Source organism: Rhea americana, unplaced genomic scaffold, assembly GCF_003343005.1.
Source record: "Rhea americana isolate MKP2758 unplaced genomic scaffold, rheAme1 scaffold_237, whole genome shotgun sequence".
Classification (NCBI taxonomy): Eukaryota; Metazoa; Chordata; class Aves; order Rheiformes; family Rheidae; genus Rhea; species Rhea americana.
The window spans coordinates 1,141,659-1,168,274 of NW_028186354.1; the positions used below are offsets into that span (position 1 = coordinate 1,141,659).

The window sequence follows — 26,616 nt, forward strand, 5'->3', positions numbered from 1 at the left end:
TTGTCTTTCATATTTTTTTAATGTCATGAAAATGACAGAAGCTGGCATGCAAACCACTGGAAGGATAAGGGGAAACCTTCTGGTTTTTTGTTTCTTTATTATTTTTATTTGGCATGAGGTTTTGTCTGAAAGTAGAATATTGTTTCCTGTTACAAAAACAAACAACTACTTTGAAGTATTTTGCAGCAAGGAGATATATCCAGTTCTCTCCTGGAAAGTTGCAGTAAGCAAGTGTGTGGTAAATAAGTGTTTAATGCTTAAATGTTAATGTGATGATGCAAGCTACAACAGTTCTTTTTAAGAGAAAAGGGAAGAACATAGATGCATATGGAAGCTATTTCTGTGATCAGTGCTAAAAATTGAAGTGTAATTCTTTTTGCCTTCTTAACCTGGACATGCTAGTCATTTGTCAAATACACACATATTGATGATGTTCTGCAAAATGTTGCTCTGTTGGCTTGGCAAGCAGTGTTTGCAGAATTAGTAATGCACTTGTTCTTTAGCGCATGTTGGAATTTCCTTAGCACCAGTAAGGATTAGACCCTTAAGAGACAGGAAGTTGTCTTCAAGGAACAGATTTATCAGCTGGCTGACCCTGGTGTGTTTTCAGAACCAGATGGAAATGTTTTTTTCTGCTTTCTCGGAGCCACAAAAGGCCAATGCTGAAAATGTTGACTGATAATTTAAAAAAGAAAATTTGATATTAGCCTGCATTTCAAATCAAGTGATTTCACACTATGTGTTTTTGCACCCTAGTGGTTATTCTCTGGCAGATGATAGTGTGGTGACAGCTGTGGGCCGTGCATGAGGAAGTACTTTGAGCTTCAAGTGGTTTAGTCCCCTAGATACTAATAATTCTGGAAGAATGTTTGGGGGTTGCTTGAGTTTTTTTAATTTGTTTTTTCTCTCCCCCCAGTAATACTGCATAGTATCTCTCTCTGTAACCAGTAGTGGCTAGACCATTCTTCCTTGCTTTATAATTTATGTACATTTGGGCAATGTAAAATGATTTTCTAATAGTAAAGAGTGGGTTATCCAATCATTCAGACTTAAATATCTGAGATGTTTTAAGATGCTGGTTTTTAGAAGATTGTTCACTTGTGTAAGTATAATGGATTTCAACCATTGACAATTTGTATGACGTGTTGCTTTCATTCAAAACTTAGTTGTGTTTTTTCCCCTCTCTCTTTTCAGCTTTTGTTTTGCTTGAAAGGTTCTCTGAGACTCGTGGGGGTTTCTGGTCATGCACTATGTTTGAGGACTTTGTTAGTTTGATTGTGAAAATTGCTTTTGTGCTCTGTGTGTAATCTAATTTCCGTGGAAGCATGCTGTGATTCCACTTATGTGAGAATTCATTTTCATGTGAAGAAGACAGCTACAGGTCATGGGATAGCTGAGTCTTGCAGTATATTTGCAACAGAGCACTTGTCGTCAAGGAGGAAGATGTGGTCCTGTTGCATGCATAGCATAGAAAAATTTTATGTGACAAACTAAAGATTTTGTAGTGCAAGTCATGTATTTTATACTGACATGTTGGTACAACAATTCAGTTTGGAAGATGATAGAACAGGAATTTTAATAAACATTCATGAAATATAAACTTGTTAAAGCAGATTTGCAAAAACAACTCCTGCTTGTTCTTCTGGGTTTTTTAGTTCTCTAAGTGTCCTTGTTATTTTTTCTTAGCGTTATATGTCAGCGGTCCTGGTGAGGAGGACTTGGGTTCTGCGGCTGAATAACTGTGAGACACTTGTTCTTTCCCTCCGTCCCAAGTGCTTGAGGAGTCGGAGGGTAGTGAGAGCCAGTGAATGGATTTCTATTGCAATGTTCCCAGTGGACTGTTCTTGGGTCTCCCCTCTGTGTGTGTGTGTGTGTGTGTGTGTGGTAGCTTCCAACTAATTGATGCCTAACAACTTTACACTGTATTCTAGTACCACTGTATCCTACTCAGAGGAAAGAAGCATTGAATTTTTTTTTTCTGTTTAGCAACCTTGTGGAGTTGACAGATCCTCTACTATTAGATCAGGTGAGCAGAAGCTGAAAATTTTGAAAAGTATTTAAGCACCTAAACTGTCATTGGATGTGGCTGGAAGCATCTCGTCTTTCCTCAGTCAATAACTTGAAAAAAATTGCAGGCTCTAATCATCAAGGATCCAGTCTGTATTTCACCTACTCTTTCTCCTGCTCCTGCATTTTGTTCTGATAGATGGGTTTAGAAGTGCGTTAAATGAAAGGCTTTTTTAACCTTTGTTAGGTAAGCAAAGTATGCTGGTTTCTTATAACAATATACAAGTGGGTTTTTATGATCAGATGTGAGCCACAGCCTGTAGACAGTCGCTCTGCCTCACCTCTGTTCATAGAGGAAGCAATAATGTCTCATTTTTGCTTCTACAAGGGAAGATCCTAATGTTACTCACTTGTATTCTCTAACTGTTTTCACAGTTTGGGGGGGGGTTGTTGCCACTAGCGTTATCATTTAGAGGCCATTTGACTTTCACTGAACAACTACTTGTTAGGTTGTCCACCCTAAGGCTATTCATGTGACCCCAGCTTTTGGACCTGTTTCCCCTTGCTCTCTCTGTCCCCTGTCCTTGCCCCTTGAAAGAACCCAGAATTATCAGCATTTTCTCTTCCACTTTCTAAATTAACAGACATCTGTGTCGATGCTCTTCTAAAGCTAGTAAGTTCCTCTTAAGGCCAAGTCTTTTCCAAAGACCGATGAAGTTGTGCAGCACAAAGCGTGTGCAGAGGGACACTTCTTACTCCATTACTGCAAAGATTCTGAGCAAACTTTCTTTCTGTGCTTTGGTAGCTGCGAAACTCTATCCTATTTCTCACCCTTCAGCCTGCGTGGGGAGCCTTGGGAACCCCAGAGAGAGTGGGTTGCCAATGGGACTTGGAGGTACGGCTTGGATGGCCAGGCAGGACTCAACTCTTTGTCCGTAAAGGCCCCTTAAACCTGCTAGAGCTGTTTCCTTATCTCAGCTGCACTAACCTTGAGTAGGTGCTGCCCAGGAAGCAGCTAGATGTTGTTGACAAAACGGAGCGTGCGTGCCTGGCCACGATGGGAGTTTGGTCAGTGTGCAGGTCTGCCCACTGGGCCTGCTGTCACGTACTCCACCAGTCACCGACTCCTCGCCAGATCTTCCGCAGGTGTTCTCACTATGGTGAGGTAGTAACTAGTTTCATATATATACACTAGATGTCTCCATGTGGTTCCTCTCCTAGAAAGCTACTCCAGTGGTGACCTCATGAAGGCAGGGATTTTTTTGTGGTGTTCTGTCATTTTATTTTGTACTTTGTAAGGGTTTCGTGGTACCTAGCTCAGGAAGTTGAAAGGATTTGCCCTTGCTGGTTTTAAGTGGTGCTACACTTTAGCACATATATTGTGTATCTATTGTAGCTTCAAGGATCTGCCAGTTGTTCTAGCTGCCAAAGATACTTGGTTTCACTTGGCATGTGTTAACACTTCTATTGGTCCCAAGAGAATCTCTGCTATTTTAGGGACTACCCTGGRCTTCAGGCATTTATGCAGCTACTTTTTTTTTCCCCCTCCTCCAAGCCAGGTGCAAATACAAAATTAACCAGTGGTTTGATCTCYTTCCTTGGTAAAAGTGGCATTTGAGAAATTAAGTTTAAAATGAACATTGCTAGTGACTTTAGGGCAGGTCTGGTCAGTCGTCTTTAATCTATGTCTTTTAATTTATATGGTTATACCAGAGTCTTCATGTGCCTGACGACAAGGCATATAGTGTGTACCAAGAGCAGCGCAGGGAGGTGGCATTTCCTGGAGTCACAAATGCTGAAGAGAACCTTGGTCCACTGCTTTGGTGTGATGATCTTTGTAACGTGCAGCTGTGTCCCAGGACATCCTCGTACTACTGTCTCAGCAACCTTGATTCCTGGGTAATTGTTTTTTCCTTGGAAAACTGTTCTGCCTGCACTATGTAGCCATTGCTGCCGGTTACATAACATACTCTGACATAAGTACTTCACTTGAGCTGCTCATGGCTGCAGAGTGGAAGGTTGCCTATTCTTATCTTAGCAAAATGGGGGCATTTCTTGAGGTGTAATAAGATGTTAGCTACTCTAAAATACCAGGCGTTGTTATATCTCCTGGTTCTCTCTTTTTTTTTTTTAGCCTTTATGAAATTATATTGACAGGAATACGTCCTTTTTTTTTTTTCCCTCTCTCTCCTGAGTTTAGTTTAATTTGCAGTGCAGCTCTGAAAATGCTGCAGTGCATTAATGAATGATAAACCAAAAAGAAAACACCCTTAGCCTCACAGGATCTTTGAGAAATACGGTATAGGATTTGCAGGTATTGGAACATTATATTAAGCAACAGCAGTGTTATAGCAATGCTCTTTTTTTTATTTATTTATTTTTTATTCTTTCTTTGTTCATAGCAAGTATAGGTCCACGCCATCGGTAAGGTTGTCAGAGGTGGGTTACTCAAGCTGAACTTTAGTCTCTGTCTTTCTAAAGGTACTCAAAATTTTCAGTTCCTGTCAAAAGCAGTGTTCTCTGACATGTGTAGAAGATAACAAAAAAGAATAAGGTCACTAATTCAAAACTTTGCAGGTGATGTGCATTAGCCTCCAATTTTTATATATATATATATATATATATAAAGTGTGTGTGTGTGTGTATATGCATATGGCTAACAATGTCTAGAGCTGTGCTAGGGTTAAGGTGGTTGGTTTTTGGTGGGTTTTTTTGTTGTCTCCCTCCCCTCCCCCCCTTCACTTACACAAAGTTCTCCCTGGGCTTTATTCTGTAGGCTGAAACAATTTATTTAATAATTTGTCCTAGCATCTTTGTGGAGTTCCACGGTCTAATAGTGTACTTATCCACTTTCTTTGTAGCTTTTTTCTTTCACTTTTGAATTAAATACACTTACTTGTATATACTTTTGTGGGTTACAGCTCTTGCGTGCTCAAGTGATTCAAAGCGTCATTCATCATGCTCAAGTAAAGAAAGTTTGGAGTCTTTCATTAAGATAATGGTTTGCTCTATTCGTCCTGTCTTGAAGATCTCAAGGCGGTTAACATTGGAGTTTTTAAAAAGACTGGCATTATTTTACTTTTTAGAAATCATTTTATGGAGGAACTACAAAAATTTGAAATGTACATGTCCACTATAAAAGCCTTGGAGAAAATAAACAGCTGAACTGTTGAAAAATCCTGGCTAAATACTTAGAATTAAAACCTGATGGTTTCTTTAAAGCTGCTTTGGACAGCAGTAGCCTCCTCCATAGCTAGGAGGAGATGTTTATCATTTCAGTTTTTATATCTCTTTCAGTAGTGTTTTCCAATAAGCAATTAAGAAATAGAGCAAGTTGATTGCATCACATTGTTTCTCGTTTTCCTTCGTGATACTAGGCCAAATATATTAATGTAAACCAACTGTGAAGGGATGAGACCTATTAACTTTAAAATCTTCAGATGTGATGGCTATAAGCTGTTAATCCAGTAACCACAAGTAGTATTTCCTTTCTTTTTAATTTATCAATTTCTAATTCCAAAATAGATGCAAATATTTCTTTTCCTTCTGCATTCTGACATGCAAGTGGTCTATTTGAAGGCAGRATCCTATTTAAAATGCTGACTTAGTGTGTTTTAACTTACATCTCTTGTTTTATGGCTTTCTACCATAATCAAATAATGAGAATGAAGACTATAAAAATACCTGTTTACCTATATAGCAGCCTAAATATATGTAGATAAATACCTTCTAGTTATACTACTGAGTGATAGTAAGATGACCTTTCTTATGGGGAATAGCAAGTACAAAGGCAAAATAAAAATAAATTAGAATAAATCAGTTACTGAAATAAGTTGTTGTTACTAAATCTGGTAATTTTAACACTCTCTTATCTAAATGATGCCCTTTCTTCTCAAAGCATGTAAACAATTATTATTTGTGTTGTGGCTGACCTTAACAGTCTAACTTTTGTATCTAAACCGCATGTGCCCATGTGTACAGAACAAGATTTTTGCCCCATATTGCTCATAAAGTTGTAAAGCAAAGGGCAAAAACCCATTTACATTGATAGGGAAGTATAAGGAGGCAAGAAAACAACAATGAGCTCAGCGTCAGAGCAGCAACCTTAACATACGCTGAAACACAATTTTTTCCTCCTATTTCTATTTTTGTGTAATCTTACATGCAGTTAACCAGTTTCACTTCAAAGCAGCAATGTGATACTATTACTAATGTGTCCTTAGGAGTAAGCTGTTTTGCCTAGCACTAGTTACCGGGGTTGGCATCACTGCAGGCTCTGCTGGCATTACTTTAGGAGGAATGCTTTCCAAGGGGAGGTATTCCTGGCAGTGACACCAGATAACTTAGTACCGTCTAAAGGCTGCCAACGTGTGGCTTGTTTGCCAGTCTGATCGTTGATCGTCAGAGTAGGTTCTTACGCAGCCCGGCCTTTTGACTGTTGGTGTGATTTGTACTCCAGCAGTGAGAGGAGTCAAGAGGGCATCCTTCATGCCTGGGGAGGCCAGTGGAGCGCACCGGAAGAGCTCCTGAACTCGGCATGGAGACTAGGCGGAATAGAGCAGGATTTTTCCCCCCCTTGTACCTTGTGGGTGAAATGCAGCTGTTGTGTGGTTAGCTGCTGTGCACAACTGGGCCACAATGACTCCGGGTGAATAATGTCACCTYGGCATTTGAGGCGGGCTTTTAATGGCGTAATTCCTTAATTGTGGATGTCATTGTAGCACAAATAGCTCAGCTCTGCTTTTCCTAGCAAGCTGCAAACCGGGGTTTGTGAGGATCCTGTCTGCTTGCATTCATCATGAGCACACCAGATCGTGTGGAATACGCGTACCCACGCAGGGCGCTCTCCCGGGCAGCGCGGGAGCATGCTGATGGAGTGAGGCGGATGGAGAAGACGCCTTAATAACCTTAATCTGTTGTCAGTCTCTGACAGTGCCACTGCTGTAGTGAGAACAGACTTGAGTGTTTTCAACAATGTCCTTAAGGTTTCTGAAGTGGGAAGTGACTCTGGTTTTGAATCTTACTGTAGATTTTGTRTATCATYTGGCTTCTTTTATCACCTTGAAAAATCCTGTTGTGCCTTTCAGGTGAGGGATTGCTTGCTTTGTTTTCAGAARGCACTTTGAATTAATCATGAATGTGAACTGTAAGTCTTTTTGTGCACATGCATGTGAAGGAAAAAAGTGAACTGCACTGCTCCGAGAGGAGAATTATCCGTTCGCTTTGGAAGGCAGGACTTGGGCTTGGTCCTGGGTTGGGCTGCTGATTAAGCCTTTGTGGTTAATAACAGCTGTCTAGTGACAGGTTTTACTTTCCTGTGTATTGTTACTGAGATTACTGAAGTGAGCATTTAGACACAAATGAACCCCCAACGCATTTGGTATAAAGAAAAGCTCTCTGAGGAAAGGTAACTTGCTAGCAGATGTTGACTGTATGACAAACTTGTATCATCTGTCAGATTTATAAAGTAAGAGTTAAAAAAAAAAAAAAAAAAAAATTTTATATCTCAGTCAGCTGAAATCTCTGTGAAAAAGATGCCCACGTCTTCAGGGAAAGAACTTGYCTTTACATGTACTGTGTTGTCAAGAGTGGACAGGGATTCTGCAGAAAGTCAGTCCATTTGACTGATTTCAACAGATGATATTGAAAAGGCTTGATTATGTATTATTATTGAAAGCAGGTTCAGCTAGATGTGTTGTGTTGGTATGCATACTTTTCTCATGATATCCCTCCTTTGTTTGCACAGTACACTCAGTCTTCAAGAACTTGTGTCATTATAGTTTCTTCTTCAGTAGTATTCTTAAAGCTTTGCAAAATGTATGTTTTCTGGAAACCAGTAACTTTTTTATATATGTGTTATTTGCAGTACCTGCTCCTGTCGTTACTGCCACAACTGCTAAAATGGAGGTGGTTTCAGCAGAAGTGAACAGCTTACTCCCCGAGGAAATAATGGACACTGGCATAACTTTGGTGGAAGATGACAGTATTGAGGCAGTTATTGTATCGTCGCCTATGGGAGATTCTATTCCCATGGAAACAGAATTGGAAGAAATAGTGAACATAAGCTCAACCAGTGATTCGTCAGCAACGACTACGCCTGCCGTCACCACAGAACCAGTTACTGCGCCCAGCAATCACTCAGGCGAAGTGACAGTGAATACCACAACTGCAAAAACTGATACTAATGCAATAGTAAAGCCTACCTTTCAAAGTGGCCTCCATAAACTTGGTGCTCAGACCCCTGTTACTATATCAGCCAATCAGATTATTTTGAACAAGACCGCTGACCTTAAAATAGGCAATCAGAGTATTAAACCGGATGGGCAAAAGCTAATTGTAACAACTTTGGGCAAGTCTGGCCAACCCATCGTTCTAGCACTACCCCACAGCCAGCTCCCMCAGGCGCAGAAAGCCACCTCCCAGGCCCAAGGTGGAGACTCCAAGGTACAAGGCCAGCAGATCAAGGTTGTTATTGGAGGGAGGTCAGAAGTGAAACCTGTTGTTGGCGTCTCAGCTTTGACACAAGGAAGTCAGCTGATAAATACTGCAGCCCAGCCTTCTGTATTGCAGACCCAGCAATTAAAAACAGTACAGGTAAAGTGAGTTATGCTGATGAAATCTCTTAAAAACAATTCTGTTGCTGCAAAACTGTTGTCCGTTTCCTTTGCTGACTGGCAAAGAATGGCTTTCACCCTTTGCATTTGTTCCCTGTATAGAAATATGATGTTGCTTTTAGCCTCCTTTTTCGTATGTGGATTTATTTATAATTTTATGCCCTCTATAGCTACAGCCTAGTAACTTAGGGTTTGCCTCAGAGGAAAAAAAATCGCTGAATTGAAAAGACATTTTCCATTATTTTAATTAAAAAAAATAAATTTTATGTGCTTTCAGGAAGATTGAATTGAACTCTGTATGCCTGTTGTTTCTTTATTTAATGTGTGCACTGCTTTCCTCCTTTATGATAAAAGCAGCTTTGGTTCTAACCATTTGTTATAAATAAGCTGCCTAAGAAAACCCTCACAGCATATGAAAAACAACATAAAAGTATCTTTTGTCTGCTTCAAATCTACTTAAGCTTGTTAATAACTATTGATAGAGTAGACATTGCCGTAACCCAGATGCTGTGAAGTCTGGCTCCCTGAGTCTGGCATGGAGCTTGAGATATTAGAAACCACAAGGAATCTGGGGGAATCTGAAAATGTGTTGAAAAGAACTGGATTATTATCCACATGGTCTGATAGTCATATGATACATGGTGGAACTAAATGTGAATGACTGTTTGAGTCAGCAGTGATGCACAAATAAGATTTCATAAAAATGAAGGAGAAGTAGGGCTCAAGGAGAGTTATTGAAGAAAATGTTTATTCTACCATCTGCAAGTGAAGTGAGAAATAAAACTCAAAGTATACAAATAAACACTAATTTGCTATATGTGAAAAATAACCAACTTAAGCAAACTATGAGTGGAGTGCTAAGTTCCCCAAATGTTATTTCATAGCAAGCAGATGTAAGCAACTAGAACACTCATGGCTGGTTGTCACTATATTTTTAAAGAAGCTCCTGCTCTTGGCTTGGCCCAGGAACATTTAAGAATGGATCAGTTAGCAGTTTTTGGCTTCASTTACTTGCTGCAGACTGACAGATACGGGAAACTGAGGAGAAAATGACTTGTGTTGTGCTTTTGTTTACATGAGTTTGTGCCATCAGTGATAGAAGAATGGTGACTTTGATCTCTACTGTTGGTCATTAGGAACCCTATAGATTACTTAATGTAACCGCGAACTGACTTGCATCCATTTGTAAGTCTGTGGTTAGTTGCAGTTTGATTAAATGTGTTGGTTGTGGTCTCTTAATTAAACATTTGCTTCCTTTCTTAGAAGAGATTCACCTACTAACATCTGGATTTCCTTTTTTCCCTTTTTTAAGGAAAGGAGGAARTAGAAACGAAAAGCAAGAATGCAATGTTCAGTCTCTTGACAAAAGTGCAGGATACTGCAGGAAAGATGAATACCTTAACATTTGCATAACAGTACTTTCYGCTGCAGGAAATAATTATCAAAGGGACAGATGAGGATAGATGAGATTTGTAATCCCCTCTATCATGCATGRCATGGAAGGTAGCCCATGTTTCGAGTCCCTGGCTCAGCAAATGAAGTCCTACATTTACCCCATCTTCTTGGAAAGGCACTTGGCCTCTCAGTGCCTTCTTGGCACCTTCTGTGTGGAAGGAAAGCTGTGAATATGTGCCTGCCTCCCAAGGGTGTTGTGGAGTTGAACTGATTTGCCAAGCCGCATGAGGTGTTTCTGATACAAAGCAGCATGACAGTTGAAATAGGTGTAGAAAAATGAATTGATAGAAGATTGGCTTTAGATGGTGAAGGACTCTTTCCAGGTCTCCTTATATCACCACTGTCATAGGGGCTTTTCAGGTCGTTAGAGAAATTAAATTAGCATTCTGCAGCCCCACTGTGATCTGATTATGCTATTTGAAATCTCAGCACTTGTGAAAAGGCATAATTGATAGAGTTTGGTGAAATGTTCTTAGACTCATGTTCCCTCTCTGACTGCAGTTTTAGAGGTATGAGGCTGCAGCCTGTAAAATGTGGCACGACCTTGGGCCTTGTATGTACCAAGAAATTTATTGCTGTTCCTTTTAGTATAGACGTGGATGGCTTGTCTTGACAGCGTTGAAATCACTGCACAGATAGCTTAAGCTGTGTGGGCAAAACTGGCAAATACATCTGCTTTCAGCCTGGGGCTCCTGCCTGCTTACAGGCTTAAAAACAATGATGTGCTGATGTAGCACAATAGATATGGATGCATTAAGCAGAAGTCTGACCTTATAGATGACTCCCTCAACCAGATGTCCAGATCCGCTTCCATTGCTGTCACTAAGCCAGCCTAACTTGAATTTGTCTTGATGTGGTGACTGGCTTTGCATTTCAGCTGTTACACCTCTCTGTCTGTAGTATTAAAGCTACCATAGCGAGGTAACTCCTAAGTCATCGTAGCGGCTCAGTCTTGTTGCAGAAAAGYGGCCTCATTCACTCCCTAACCTCGGAGTAAACCCTGATTCCTAGCTCAATTTCTTGATTCTTCGTTATGTTCTCAGAAGTTTGCCATTGTTTCCTTTCATTTCCGGACTCGGTGATTTTAATATCACACCAAACGTAAATTACATAGAGTGTGCCTATATGGGCAAATTCCCCTTAGGTAATCCACAGTGTGGATTTATAGCACATTAGCTCCTTTGTGGTAGCTACCTGTGTACATGTATTCCTTTTCAATGGTAAATGTGAGAATATGAGTTAGGGTTTGGGGGGAAGGGGGGCTGTTTTTGTTTTGGGTTTTTTGTTGTTGGTTTAGTGGGGGGTGTTTTGTTTGTTTGTTTGTTTTTTGGTATGTATCTAATGCCATTTAACAGCTGAAGACAAAGTCTGATCCTAGAAGCATGCTTCCTGAACTTATTTAGTAGTGCTATTTAGTGCTTAGAGGAAGACACAATTAGACCCTTATAAATAAAAGATGCTTGCAGATAAATCCCTTAGATTCTGTAGGGGGAAGAAGCTTCGTATGTGCCTCTCAATCTGATAATATTCTTACGAAAGAGCTTGTTGCCCTAGGAAATGTTTTTGCCGTCTAATTCAAAGTAACTTGCAGGGAGCATGTTTAGCTTACATAGGCCAAGAGAAATAGTATTAAGTTCCTTGTGATTAGTATAGGCAATGACAGAGGGCTCCAGAGAACTTGGTTTTGCTGAAGCATCAGAGGAACTGTCTGTCACCTCGATTATTCCTTCTGCCTTCTCCAGTCCCTTACTGAAATGAGGAAGGAGTTTGCCTGCTGATGCCTAGAAAGCTTTCACAAGTGGTCGGAGCTGCTCGCTGCAGTGGCGCAGCCCTCGAAGGCTCGCTGGCAAGGGGCGGCAAGTAGGGCAGGAGCGTGCTGTCTGCGCCGGGGCCAAGGGCCGTTCCTCTCCCGTAACTGACCGCCTCACAGTTGCACTGCGTTTTCCCAGGCCTGAGGGAATTTAGTCGTTTGTTAGACTGTTAGACCTCCTTCCTAGACAAAAAAAATGGTTTGAACAAAAAAAAAAAGGATGCTGTAAGGAGTGTATTCCTTCTGTTCCTGACCTGCTCCAACAGTCGGTCTTTCACCATTGCAAGTCGAGTATGAACAAAGCAGGGTGGTTTGTGTTAACCAGCTACTGTTTGGGCATTTTTGTTTCCTGACGTGTTTCATGTTAACAGATAGCTTTTTTTATGAAGTAATTTAAAAGCATATTTAATGATTGTTACTGGAGAAGGTCTACCTTAGTTCAGCGCTTTGCCTTCCTGCTAGACAGGGATCACATTATGAGCCAGACTTTGCCCTCGCTTCAGAAAGTAAAAGTGATAGTAACTGAATACAGTAATACCTTATGGCAAGATAAGGTTAATTTCAGTAGAATGAAGATCATGAATCCAGCAGATAAAATGTGGGAAGTTTATTAGAAATTAATGTATGCAGGCTTGCAAAAAAACTTTACTGGTAAATGTCCATTTAAAAATGGTCATCTGCCAGCTGTGTATGTATTGCTACAGAGCAATTCGAATGTTTCAGCTTTACTCTGCCATAAAGGAGATGTTTATGGTGAGCAAAATCTATAAATAGGGTTTTACATAGGAAACCACAACTTTCGGCCTACTTGATTACTTCGTTTAAACACTTGCAGTAATCTCTGGCTATTAAAAGTAGCTGTCAACTCTGTACTTTCATACACGTGACTGATTTCTCCGGTTCGTTAAGGAACAACAGCAGTTTTGCCTCTTGGAGACATGACTCCTCKAGCAGATGCTAACGTTGTGCCATTGGGACATTACTAGAGTCCTTGACTGGCGCACGTGGGGCGCAGCTGTGTGTTTGCTGGAGGAGGGAGGTGCAGCCCTGAACGGCAGSGTACGACAGTGCCCGGGCTTCAGTAAGGCCTTCTGAGTCTGCTCAGTTCAGCTCCCACTGTTCTGTATCGCTGAATACTCTGAAACACCAGGGAGCCCGCCTCAAAGCATTCCTCTGGGTGAGGCAAGGCTTCCTAGTCGTTTTCACTCTTCCTTGTGTCACATCTAGGTATGTGGAGGGGAGCTGGCTTGGAGATCCGAGAGAGGTGACAGGAGCGTTCCTCTAAGACACGTTTGACATTGTGGGAGCAGCAACAACAAAGAGCTGAATGGTTTTTTTCTGCAGGGCCAGTGAATCATGTCAGCTAGTGGAAGTGTCAGGGTAGCTCTGCAGCTGCTTTGAAGGAAGATGTTGGCCTACCACTGGAACGGGGCGGGGGGGTCTCTTCTAGCTAGAACAGCACAGCTGTGTGCAATAGCACCCCAGTTTGGTCGCTGATTTGCCACAAAACTGGCAGTACGTATTTGGGGACCTAGAAGTGGGTCAACAAATATTTTGCTAAAGGTTCCTCTTTTTCCTCACACCTGTGGTAACTGTGTTTCATCGGCTTCTAGTTTCAGGGCCGCAGGAAGGGATTAAGACCTTCGGTGTAGTAACCTAGTGCAGGCAGYGTATAGTGAACAGGCTAAGTAATCTTTGAAAGAAGTCACTCGGCTGAACCCTTCACCACCTGGGTGCCAATGCGTAGAAAGCGTTAGAATAGATGTGTGCTGGCTGATTTCTGAATATGGTAAAAAGAATGAAGTCTTGCTTGTTACTAAACCCTGCTTAAAAAGCTTTCAAGTTGATGTGGTCGGACTCGTCAAATAACACGTTCCTGTCCCTGATCCGGCTGCGTTTCAGGATACTGAATGGACTGTGAYGTGTCACGGTTCGTACAAAGAAAGAAGATTCCCTTGCCCCGAATGCAGCCAGCTGATTTGCTGCCTGCCTGTGAGTGCCAAAAACATTCGGGGACAGATACTCCAGGTGTTTTCAGAGCAGTTGCTGAAGGTTGTTTTCATTGTTGTCAGCTGGAGGGTGGAAGTGTGCTGCTGTGTCGGAACAGGTGAAGTGATGATTCAGTGGTAGTTTTTATATTTAAATCATATATAAAAAATATGAAAAAGTGCTGTCCTAGTTGATTGTAAAGTAACCTTTTTTTCTAACTTCAATATTGATATTTGTGCATTTAATTTCAATATTTTTATATTGAAAAACCGCATATAAAAAATAATTTCAGGAGCCTAATAAGACATCATCCTGATGATGGTAGGTATGTTTGTGCAGAGAGATGGAAAACTGTACAGGGTTTGACTGTCCTACTTTGCCTCCTTTTTTTTGCTTGCTGACTCTCTGCGGTGACACTAACAATAACCCAGTTCTCTCCATGTGAGAAATGGAGGTGAAATGGGAGATAAGTAATTATTTCYGTTTCTGTGTGAATATTGCCCTCTTTCTTTTATGGTTTACTTAATATGATATTTTAGATCCAAAATGCTGAAGTTACTTCAATCTTCTATCCATCTTTCAGATTGCAAAGAAGACCCGAACCCCAACCTCTGGCCCAGTGATCACCAAGCTGATCTTTGCAAAACCAATCAATAGCAAAGCTGTTACGGGGCAGACTACTCAAGTGTCACCGGTCATTGCAGGTTATACTTCTTTGACTTGTTTTGCTGTTACTTTTTTTTTTGAGAAGCTATTCCAAGAGATGATGATTGTAGATTTGAAATCTTTGTGTTGATGGTTTTATTGAAGATTCTATTGAAGCACCTCATGCAATTGAAAACACYTAGCAGAAGATTTTGCAGGTTAAAGCAGATAAATGCAGTGGTTGTAACACTTAAACTTTGCTCATTTAGGGTCATCTTTGTAATAGTACAATTAGTCATTTTTCTGTAAGCTCCTTTTATTTTCTGAATTTTAAGAGGTAGAAAAGAACACCTCACCACCAGAGAAGAGAAGACTACTTGAGAAACCAAGTGTTTGCAGAGGTATCATATAAACATACACAGGAAAAAAAGGAGGCAAATGCTCTTGTATTCCTGTAATCTACTTATGGTAAACTTAAATGTTATGTATCCAAATGTCAGGAAAAATATTTTTAAGTGAAAGAGTAGCTGGAGTTGTCTGTCCTGTGAGTAAAGCTATATTGGTTCTGTTAAGGTGCTCATCTACTTCAGTAATAAACAGTGCAGAAATGTCTAAGAAAGCAATAAAGACTATTAAGAATGATTTGCCTCTTTGGGAAATTAATCAATCTTCCTCTGCTTCCTTTCTAAACAAACAGACGAACGAAAAAAGCCCAAAACATATTTATTTAAGTTTACATTTATTAAGGCAGTGGGACTGATGTGCCCCTTCATAAATGGATCACTGCATGTATTCAGGTAACATCTCAGACATGTAAATTATCTCAAGAGGACAAATGTAGAAAGCCAGAGGAGTCTTCAGAGCTTTGAAAGAGGAGCCTTCAACTCTTTCCAAACTGACTACCCCAAATAGGCCTAAAATTTTCTCCGCATGCTTAAACAAATATGTTAAGCCTTTACAGAACTGGGACTTCAGGTGATTGTAAAAGCATGTAACTCTCTCCTGTGTTGGTGAGTTTTACAGCTGTAAGTGTGTGACACACATCTGAATCATAATCCTTTCCTTCCCTTGTTAGGGAACCTGCACCCATGCTTGTGTTTTTAAATAAAATATAGGTGTATGTACATGCCCATATCTCCCTCCTGCTTTTTCCCTTTCCTCAAACATTTCTCTGCCAAACTTGTAGACCTGTAAATGAGATTGGTTCATTGTGTTCATACAAGTTTGAATTAGCTTTTTGTATATGTGTATGGATGTAAAGAGGACAGAGCTGGGCTCTTTTTGATGGTGCACAGTGACAGGACAGGAGGCAGTGGGCACAAACTGAAACCCAGGAAATTCCACTTGAACATGAGAAAACACTTCTTCACTGTGAGAGTGGTTGGACACTGGAACAGGTTGCTTGAAGAGGTGGTAGAGTATCCGTCCGTGGAGATGCTCAAAACCCAAGTGGCCTGGCCCTGGGTAACCTACTGCACTGAGTCCTCCTTGAGCAAGACAGGTGGCTCAGATGATCTCCAGAGGTCTGTTGACAACTATTTTGTTGATCTGTATGTGAAAAACAAACAAGAGAAGCCAAGCAACATCACTTCAGCTGCATTATGTTTTTGTCTGGCAGCGTGTGAAAACTAGTAGACGGTAAAGAAAAACCACAGCAAAATTATTGTTTAGATAACGTTGTTGTATTAGGTTTTAAAAGTTTGCTGCCTTCAGAATGTAGGGAAGTGTTCATTTCATAACATAACTTGGTAATATGGACAAGTGAATGAATCTATTACAAAAGGAATCTTCCTAAAACTAACACTCTGAAAAATGCAGAGTACTTTTCCCCAAGCCTGTGACAGAAGCATTACTCGTGGGTAAAGATGCTTCTCTAAACAAGAAGAAATTCTTTTTAAATGTCCAGCACAACCTGCTGACTCTGAGACCCTGGCAACATTGTGGGGGAGGTATAGCACATATGCATTCTGTTTTGATTTTTTTTTTGAGTATTTTTTTAACTGCCTGAGAATTTTTGCAAACTGAGGTAGAGGCTGTATTTTTGAAAGAACTGTAAAAACAAGCAGACAGATTCTATTTAGTAAGTTGGTGCCAAGGGGATGTAGTGAGAAAGGGAAAGCTGTCACCACTAAAAACAAACTAGAAGTGTTGAATACTGTAGATGGTTTAATTACCACAGATGGTGACACATTTCAGGTTGCATGTGGTTTTAGCAGCAGTTGGTAATGTTGTATGCTGTAACTTAACCATCACTTTTGTGCAGCCTGTCTTGGAGCTTGTAGACCTTGGAGGAAGGCAGCTTTCCATCAGGATTATGTTCTTCTGTGGTARTTTTGGATGACTTAATCTCATGTTACCACTTGATTTTAAGTGGAAAAGTTATGTTGGGTCATTTTGTCTTGTTTTGATATTATAATGCAATAGATGAGGTAGAAAAACTAGAAAAACTATGACAAATGAGTCTGGGACAGAGTAGCACAGGAAAGCTCGGTGGCTGAACGCTCTTCAGAAAGAAGCTTAGAAGCATGAAGAAAATCTGCTTTCTTGACTTCTGCAGTGTTTCTGAAAATGATGTGGCGAGTTGGAGCTGCTTGGTGTTTGAGCATCAGGGTGGTTTGTTCACTGTCTGCTGTTGTAGAAGCAGATTGTATGTGTAGTTATGCTTTACTTCTATTTTTGAAGGAATGTTGTATGTTCTGTTAACAGTGACAGACAAATAACTAGTATGAGCAGAAAAAAAGAAAAAACTTGAAATTGCATGTAGGGAGAAAGCAAGCATCCTTTTTTTGGTTACACTAATAGAGCTTGTTTCTGATGGCTATTTTTCACAGGGAGGTAGCCCCCTGAAGGATTCTCAATTTTTCTGCATGCTTACCAGCAGTCCTTGGAGTTGCCAGCAAGCTGCCAGCTCCTGGGTGTTTGTACACAGTACAGGTGTGTAGGGAGGGCAGCACGCTGAGGGATGCTATGTGGTTTTAAAACATTTTTCAGCTGAATATCTTGGAAAGCTGATTGTAAATTTTTGCTTTTTTAAGCCTGAATCAAGTGGCTTTTTATTTGCAAGAATGCCTTTTGTTCCTTGTTGCCAAATACGACTTCAGGAATTCTGGTGTCCCTCCTGCAAGCTAGTATACTCTCTGAAGTGGGGATAAATCACATGAAATCCAGAGAAACGTTTTGCTTTAAAAGCTGTTGTAAATAGGGACAACTTGAGCTGACCATATCTCTGTTGATTATAGGTAGAGTTCTTTCTCAGTCTGCTCCAGGAACACCACCAAAGACAATAACAATCTCTGAGAGCGGAGTTATTGGATCATCTCTAAGTACAACAGCGCAACAGACACCGAATAAAATAGCTATCTCGCCGCTCAAATCCCCTAATAAGGTAAGGACCTGATTCTGGTTGCAGCTTTCCTGTCTATCCTGCAATGAGATCTGAATGGAGCTCTTGGTTTTAGTCTTTGCTAGAAGCTGTTTGTGATCCTGTCACTTCGGAGTCTCCATCGCACGTCACCATGCTCTGCTGTTAGAGACCTCAGTTAGATTTTTGCAACTGGCTCTTTTACTGTGGTTTTAGGTTAATATGCACTACTATGTTAGTTTTCCATTTCTGCTGTTTCTTGCCATTCGCTAAGCATCCATTCTGAGAGCAGCTGTACTCTCTTAGCCAAGTAGTTGAATACTGTATTTTTTTCTTCAGCTTTCATAAAAGGTCAACAGGTTCTTTCCCTTTTAAGAGGAGACTTCTATGAGGTTTATTAACTATTGCCTAGTGCTGCACAAGCAACTTAATATATTACCTCTGCTCTCATCTGAAATAAGTGGGATTCATCATGCTCCTTGCCTGAAGATTTGCACTGGTACACGATACATAGGAAAGAAAACTTGCCTGTTATAGGCTGCGTTGCAGGCAGGTGWCACAATGACGCTTGAATATTAGATTTGATAAAATTGTCTTGAGAAGAGGAATATTATTGGAGAGATGGTGAGTCTGAGGTGGGAACCAAGAGTTGAGGGTGTCTAGTTTTTCTTGAATGCTTATTTATTTATATCACCTGCACTGGTGTAAGAATGAGATTTTTCTAAGTTTTGCCATGTTTTATCTACCTAGCGTTACATAAATGTGGAGCAAAGGACTTTGAGAATTACACAGTTACTGAGGCAAAACATAGGGAAGAAGTAAGTTAAATGTTACTGGAATTCACAGAGGAGTGTTGTGGTGGGGAGGTTGAGTTACACCTCGATTTTACTGCAGAAGAATAATTCTGTGTATCATTTAAGAACAAATACATCGAGTTCAGAAATAGGGAGCAATAGGAAGTGTGAAGTTTAAAACAGAAGGGAGAAAAGCAAAAGTGGAAGGGACACAGGTATATAGAATATTTTGACATTCCACTCCACAGAAATTTGGTCAGAAAACTGGGTCTCTACAGGAATCTGAAAAGGAAGCTCGGAAATACTAATGAAGTTCTTTTTTTGGCTGCATTAATAGTGTATGATGAGATTGTTACTCCTTTCTGCTCTCCTTGTTTGAAATTTATTTATGATGAAATAGTCATAGCACTGCTTATAAAGCTGTTACTCAGGAACTCCACTCAGGACAATGCTCATGCTTCAGTGACAGGTTTTTTTAAAAAAAAAAAAAAAGAAAGAAAAAAAAAAGCCCACAGGTGGCTTGGAAACTGGTAATGCCTGTAAGTTTCCATTGTGCATCTGTGTGTATGTGCTGTAGTTAGAGGGAGAAGTCTGGGTGAGTTTTGGTTAAGTACAATGCCCTTGTTTACAGGGAGACCTTGAGGTACGGGCTGAGAACTGGACCCTTTTCTTGAGGAGGGGGGCATATATGTACAGGGTATCGTTTACTACACGGAGATTTAAACCAGCTTCTTTGTTTTGCCAAGCAGCTAACAGTGGTGTCAGTGGCCTCGCAGCCTCCCAACTCCCCCCAGAAGACGGTGGGCGTCCCCCTGAATGTAGCTTTAGGACAGCAGATCCTCACAGTGCAGCAGTCTGCACCCTCTTCCCCTGGGAAGGCCATAGTCAACCATACAACTGCACAGGTACAAACTGGCTTTTGTTTCATCTTCTGGCATGTCTGTGTCTTGTCTCATCACTTGTGGGAGACTGGCGCGCCAAACTGCAAATTTGCAGTGGTCGGTCTGTCCGTCCCAGGGTGTTCTCGTCATGGCGTTTGCTTAAGAGCTGGCTCCAAAACTGCCTTAGGAGCGGACGCTTTTCCTGTCGAGGGGTGCCGACCATCACCAAGAGCAAGCAGTTAGAAAGCAGCTTCCCGACCTGAAAAGTGTTATGTGGTTCAAGTACTCACCTCCGTACGTTGAACCTCCCCAGTCATCTAAAGGTCTCCCTATGACACTAAGAAGAGTTCTTCAGGTGCTTGATTCTTTCACCTGTGAATAGGGTTTGTATCCCACTGGCCGCAGCTGCTTTCCAAGTATTTGAGGCTGACAATGGAGTACATATTCTTGTGGCAGAGGTCTGCATAAGCAAGACACTGTGGTCTGAGAGCTGCAGAATTTTAAGTTAATAGCTTCTGTATCTCCGTTTCTAGAAAAACGTCAGGGTTTTCTCTATTAACATGGATAAATTTTTGCATTAAAGAATGAAAACACAAAACTGAAGTCTTTCCTAAACTACAGTTCTTATTTTATTTCTCTTTAAGTTACCTGAGTCTATTTCTGTCTTAATGTTTGTATTTCTGTTTTGGTAGACAAGAAGGGATGTGTGTGAGTGTAAACAAGCAGGGTGGATAGAGCTGGGAGTGGGTGGAGTTGCGTGTACAGTGAAAGACAAGGTACGTGGACAGGTTTTGATAGTCTTGTCTTCCCTTAAGTGTGGTAGTTGGATTGGTGATTTGGGGACTTACTCTAGTGTGTGTGTGTGTGTTTTAACAGAAACTGGAAAGGTAGTAATTTTAAAACGGTTAAAACATTAATCGTTCTAATGCACGCAGCCTAAAAGGGAGAATTGAGATGCCTGCACAGTACCTATTTTCTCCCCTCCCCCCAACATCTGATCCAAAGCTATCTGAAACAACACAAGGGTTTTCCCTGTCTTCACCAGGCATCACTAGCCCTTTGAAGAGCTGCCATTTAAATTTTATAATTTTCCCAGTTGTGCTTGGACAACAGCCAGTAATTCATGTACTAGAAGGAACTTTGCCCACGCTGGTCTCCCTGTGATAACGCTTGTGCTGTGACTGTGCTTACAGATAGTGCTTACTTTGAGTTGCTGTGGGTTACTGAAGGTGCAATTTATTTTTAAAGAAATGCCAAGAAAACACCTTTTCCAAAAGAATATCTGGTRAAATGCATGTAAATATAATGTCATTCTTGTAGCTGCTGAAGGTTGAGGAGCTGGGAAAATATTGTAATAAACAGTGCATAAACTCTGCCAAAACCAGGTCATAGTATCGACTACATTTACTATTAAAAATTAATACCAATGTCAATGATGTTTTTAGTACCAATATTAAAATGTTTTGAGAATAAAAAGATGAGATCTAAAAGAAATCCGATGCAAGGAGAGAGAAAAGGAATGAATGAAAGCTTGAAGTTATCAGCAGGATGGAAAAAAGGGCCTTTCTTCATCCAGCTAGGAGTGTTACAAATGCATGTAAATAAAGTAAACATTTGCTTGTTACCAGTTTGTAGTTTGAGAGAAATTGGAAAGATGAAGTCTTACAAATTCTGAAAAAGCTGTTATTTCAGCTGGGATAGCAGAGATTGGCCAAACTCCCATTCCTTACCTTTCTTACTTTTTTTATTAGTTTTTTTTTCACCCCTCTTTATTATTCTTGCTTCTTTCTTTTATTGGCCTATCCGTTCTATGTGCTCTGTCTGATTTCCACCTCGAGTGCTGCACAGTGATTTGTGGCTATTCACCACAAACTGTCCAACAGGACATATCTGTATACGCAAAGATAAATCGTGCAGTAGTCTAGCACGAACAGTTCGGCAGGAGCTCTTACCCTGTGTTTTTATTAGTGGTAATGTTTTTAGGCTTGTTCTTTGCTTGATTTTGAATACAAACTGAGAAATGTCCTTTAGTCATCTGGAGTGTAATTTGGCAGACGTATCTTGGGAAGGTGACTGAGTCACTGTGCTGTGTAAATACAATTTATTTTGGAGTTTGGTGTAAAGGATTGAAAATGGAACTGAGTTTGCTTTGTTCCAAGCTTTGAGTGACATTTAATTCTCTTGGAATCTCTGTTTTGCTCTAGAAAGTAAACACAGGGATGAGTGACTTTGTTCTCATGGATGTTAGCGATTAAGGAGTTGTTTGCTAACAGATTGAGGGATAAATATGCTGATWTTCTGCCTTTGTCAAAAGTAACGTTAATGCTGTCTCTGTTGGTTTAACAGGCTGTGAAGTCAGCAGTGCAGACCATTACTGTAGGAGGAGTGGGTACATCTCAATTTAAGACAATTATTCCCCTGGCAACTGCRCCCAATGTTCAGCAGATTCAGGTACCCGGGAGCAAGTTCCATTATGTCAGACTTGTCACTGCCACAACAGCCAACAGCTCAACCCCGTCTGCCAGTCAGAATCCCAGTACGAATACACAGCCCCTTCCACAAGGTAAGTGCTGGTGCTGATACGTTGTCGGAGGTACCCCATAAGGTTTTCTTGGTTTGTTTCCTAAGCGCTGAAATGACTATGTAGTAGAAGTCTTTCAGGACTGCCAGATGTACTCGGTTTTGTGGTAGATTCTTGTAGATTTTGGAAGGTTTCATGTTCCGCCATTACCTCTGTTTTGCATATGGAAATGCTACTATGTCAAGTTCTTCTGTAGTGAAGCTTAGATCCTTGGAGCATTTTAGAATGCTTCCCTCTAGCTTATCAGCTCTGTGGGTGACTCATGGCAAGTCCTTAATCATCTTTAATAAAATACTTTCCACACTTTTCATAAAGTACCTCTTAGCAGGCTACTGCAACATTAAGGTTTTTGGATAATCAGGTACTTTCAAAGTGCCAGATGTTTATACTGGTTTCTGGCTGTGATTTCTGGAGCTCTAATGAAATAAAAGATCTGAAACAAAGATGTGCTTTTGTGTTCTGCTGTTGACAAATGGAAATTCAGTATTCAGAGGAGGTCAGCACCCAGGCTGACTTTTAAACTGTTGCTGTGAAGCACATGCATATGGACTCTTGTGCAAATACTTATTTACAAAGGTGGTTTTTTTTGTTGATGTGTCGTGTATTTTGTCAATTAATCTCAAAACAGTTGCAGTATTAATGAGCAGAGCATAATGTAGCAAAGATACTGGATTAATTGTCAAAAACATAAAAGCCAGTTCCAAGAGTTATCCCCTACAGTGCAAGATGAAGACTATCTCTGCATTCTTTGTACGTGAAAGACTGGAGGACTGAACTGTGCGTTTTGAGTTAATAACGTTATGTTGTTTCTTGATCCTAGCGAAGCCAGTGGTGGTGAATGCAACCCCTGTGCGGATGTCTGTTCCCATTGTGCCAGCACAGACTGTAAAACAGGTGAGCTGAGTGTAAAATGTGTGTTCCTGACTTTTTGCTGGACAAAAAAGGTGTCCAGTTTGCAGCACTTTAATAACATGCTTAATTAAAAAGTCCACTCTGAACAAACAAAGATTTCATCTAGATTTCCTTTCTTTCTAGGTGGTTCCCAAACCAATCAACCCAACTTCCCAGATAGTTACTACTAGTCAGCCCCAACAAAGACTTATTATGCCAGCCACTCCACTGCCGCAGATACAGCCCAACCTCACTAACCTGCCCCCCGGCACGGTACTGGCACCAGCACCTGGCGCCGGAAACGTAGGCTATGCAGTCCTTCCAGCTCAGTATGTCACACAGGTATGGTATTATCCCAGCGATAAGCAAGGAAACAGCGCTGTTACGGAACATACTACTTTCCTATTGACGTTCTTGCTGTGCAGCGTAGGTTTAGGAATTAGGTTTCTGCTTTGCTGAAATCTGGCTAACATTCAAAATGAAAAGAAATACAAATGAAATGTTTKGCTGATGGCTAGCTAGCCTACCTGTGCAAAGAAGGATTCTGTCAGCCCTTGGCATCACTCATATCAACCTTATTTCTGGTTCATTTTTGGTTTTGTTACAGCAGCAGTTTAAGTCCTTAAATACTCTTACTGTATTCTTGCACTCCACTTCCCTAAATCTTTGCTTACACCAAACAATGCAATTTATTGTATCTCTCCTTAGAAGTTTTGTGTTCCAGACAAAATCTGTGCCCTTTGGGCTATCTTCAATTGGTCCATATCATGGTATGTGCCAGCTTGACTGCAGAGTCTGTCCCAAAAGGAGAAAATGAGTTGTGCCTAGATGGTAGAAAACAAGATAGTGCAAGCCAGTGTCATTTGACAAGTTGTTATGAGTGATTTTTGTTTATTTGTTTATTTTTAAGCATGCGAAACAAATTGTGCATCCAGGTACCCTGATCGGTCTTGTTCCCCTTAGTTATATGCATTGTATTTTTGTTTTATTTTATCTTTGCTGTGTTTTTTGTGCCAAACTGAAAACATACTAATGAAAATACAGGCACACAAACAACATATAAAAATGTGAATATAGATGCCTACAGATGCAGACAAGTTGAAATGTTTTGTTYGTTTAATTTGGTAGTAAGTGGTTTGTAGATTGAGAAAGCTATTTAAGTTGTTAGTGCAGGAAGTGAAGTTGATTTATTGGAGAGGGGTTCCTTTAGGAAAATAAGGGGAAATAGGCATGKATTTAGGAACAGTTCAGTGTGAGCATTTATTTGCAGTCTCTGTTATCTGTATGGCTCTAGACACTGTAGTAGAGAACAAAAAAAATATATACCTAAAATAGTGCATTTTCTGCTAGATGCAGAGGCAAAGATTACCGCCTGGTCCAATTCTATAAGTTTCTAAAACAGTAGTTAGAGGCATATTATTTTTGTAACAATACAGGATATGCTAATTAAAAGACTTGCTACAAATAATACTGTGTAAACTTTATTTTTTTTCATATTACACATAAACCTTTTGTTTTGATAGCTACAGCAGTCGTCCTATGTATCTATAGCAAGCAACACTGGCTTTACAGGGACGTCTGGAATCCAGTCCCAAGCACGGCTACCGTTCAATGGGTGAGTGTTTTTGCATGTCAATTTAAAAAAAAAAAAAACTCCTGCAGTACAAGCTGCTGAACAAGTTTCTTGCTTCAGTACTATTTAAAGAGGAGCTCTTTGCGGGGGGGTTGTATGGGAGTTGCTGTTGTAGGGTGAGATTTTTTTCAGTTTGCTTGTGTTTTTTTAGAAAATGAAGTGTGTTGTTGTGAGGTGGTTATCTCCTGCTGACTAAAGAGCACGCGTCGGTCTAACAATTGAGACCATCTCTGGTCAAAGCGGTATTTTTTCTTGTACTTATTTTGATTCATTTGTTCTTTACTCCTGGAGCAGGAAGTTAAACTGAAAGCTGTCTGTTGCTTGTTCCTCATTTTGCGTCAGCAGCTGGAAGCTAGGTTAGGGAGCTGGAAAGCTAGGCAATTTCTTGACTTTGCTGGAAAGGATGCCRGATTATACAAGAGCTAGATACCTAGTAATGGTAGAAGTCAAACCAAACAGAGAAACAAAACTAAAACCCAAAACACACTTGATAAGAAGTTTGGGGTGTCGTGTTCCCCTTCCCTCCTTGCCCCCCCCCCCCCCGAAAAAAAAAGAAAAAGAAATCTGTTTTTCCTTAAAGGATGAAAATAGCAGCTAATATGGATGATTTCCTCCCCCCCCCACCAATGCCAATAAGTTTAGCTGTTCTGCAAAGTCCTACTGCATTTTTGTTTTCTGGAAATTGTGTATGCAAAGGTAGTTTTCATTGCTGCAACCTAAACTGTGATGCAAAGTAATCCGAAATCCAGATGYAGCTTTTCAAATGAATGGATTTGATTTAATCTCTTGGTTTTATGTGAAGAAATTGCTGGATAGGAATGGACTGAATGTCATCAAAAGTGATTAGTAACACAAAATCCTGGTTTTTAAGAGTASTTAAAGTCAGTCTCTGCTATCAAGTTATTTTTTTAAGCTGAATGCCATGTTTTGACTGGCTTGCTCATTGTTCTGGAGCTTGTAAACTTTTTAATTCCAACTTGTACAAAGGGAAAGGCACAATCATACGATGTGCACCTTGGCTGAATGCAGCCCTTCCTGTCTTTAGAGGTATTTTGGGGAGCTTTCTCTGGTGGCAGTTAGTAGTTAAGATTTTTTAGCTTTTAGTCTTACTGCTGCAAATCTAGCTGCATGCCTAAGGCATTTTATTTGTTAATAAATTACCTAGTCTTTTTTTGGTTTGAAATGTATCCTTTAAGGTAGTTACATAAACAGTCAGCCAAAAAAACTGTTACAAGGGGACTGCGAAGATGTTCCCATGTTTGTATTATGAACCAGGTATCTGAATTTAAAATAGGAAGAAACTGATAACATAGTATGTGTGTGAGTGTGTGTAAATAGTCAACACTTCTGTTTTTTTCCAGAATAATTCCCTCTGAATCTGCAAACCGCCCCAGGAAGCCTTGCAATTGTACAAAATCTCTGTGTTTGAAACTGTAAGTACAACTTGTTGTTTTTAAGCCTTTGATTTTTGACGTGACGTATTTATTTCAAGAGTCAGAATACAATATTTTTAAAGTATATGAAAAATGATAGGTCTAGATTCTAATTTAAGATTGTTGGTAAGGTCAGTGGAGATGGTGCAGTTCATGTGCCATTTGAATAAAACAGTGTGGAAATTCTGTGGGCTGCATGTACCCTAACATTTCATAAATTTCTAAACATGCAGCCTTGTGCATGGTAGAGCAATTTTATCCTGCACTTGAACTTGCATTGTTGCTATGAGTAGAATTACATCCCACGGTATAATCAGTGGGCATCTACTGAAGCATCTCAGTAGAGCCAAGCTGTGTTAAGTAGCTCAAAAAGATTGTGCTGTGTATTTTTTGACGCGTATGACTAGGTAAATGTTTTTACACTGATAGGCCCGAGTCTTGCTCATACTGATGAGGTATTTTGCTGGTTTTTTCCATGCCTTTGTACCAWTTTGGCAAACGAGCCGTATTATTTGAGAAGAT

The 26,616-nt window shown here is 40.3% G+C and overlaps 1 protein-coding gene across 3 annotated transcripts in view; it reads left to right on the forward strand.

Annotated features, from left to right (window-relative positions):
• LIN54 (lin-54 DREAM MuvB core complex component) overlaps positions 1–26,616 on the forward strand; it is a 42,947-nt gene that overhangs the window by 10,271 nt on the left and 6,060 nt on the right. Inside the window, exons 2-11 of one of the 3 annotated variants that reach the window (XM_085306294.1) lie at positions 7,874–8,601; positions 14,459–14,579; positions 17,760–17,905; positions 19,425–19,580; positions 20,249–20,332; positions 21,903–22,119; positions 22,958–23,031; positions 23,173–23,370; positions 24,552–24,643; positions 26,023–26,094. In XM_085306294.1, coding sequence (XP_085162420.1) covers positions 7,909–8,601; positions 14,459–14,579; positions 17,760–17,905; positions 19,425–19,580; positions 20,249–20,332; positions 21,903–22,119; positions 22,958–23,031; positions 23,173–23,370; positions 24,552–24,643; positions 26,023–26,094 — 1,853 coding nt within the window. In that variant the 5' untranslated portion in view covers positions 7,874–7,908. The remainder of the gene's footprint in view (positions 1–7,873; positions 8,602–14,458; positions 14,580–17,759; positions 17,906–19,424; positions 19,581–20,248; positions 20,333–21,902; positions 22,120–22,957; positions 23,032–23,172; positions 23,371–24,551; positions 24,644–26,022; positions 26,095–26,616) is intronic. The other 2 variants (XM_085306295.1, XM_085306296.1) reach the window with 2 other exon arrangements.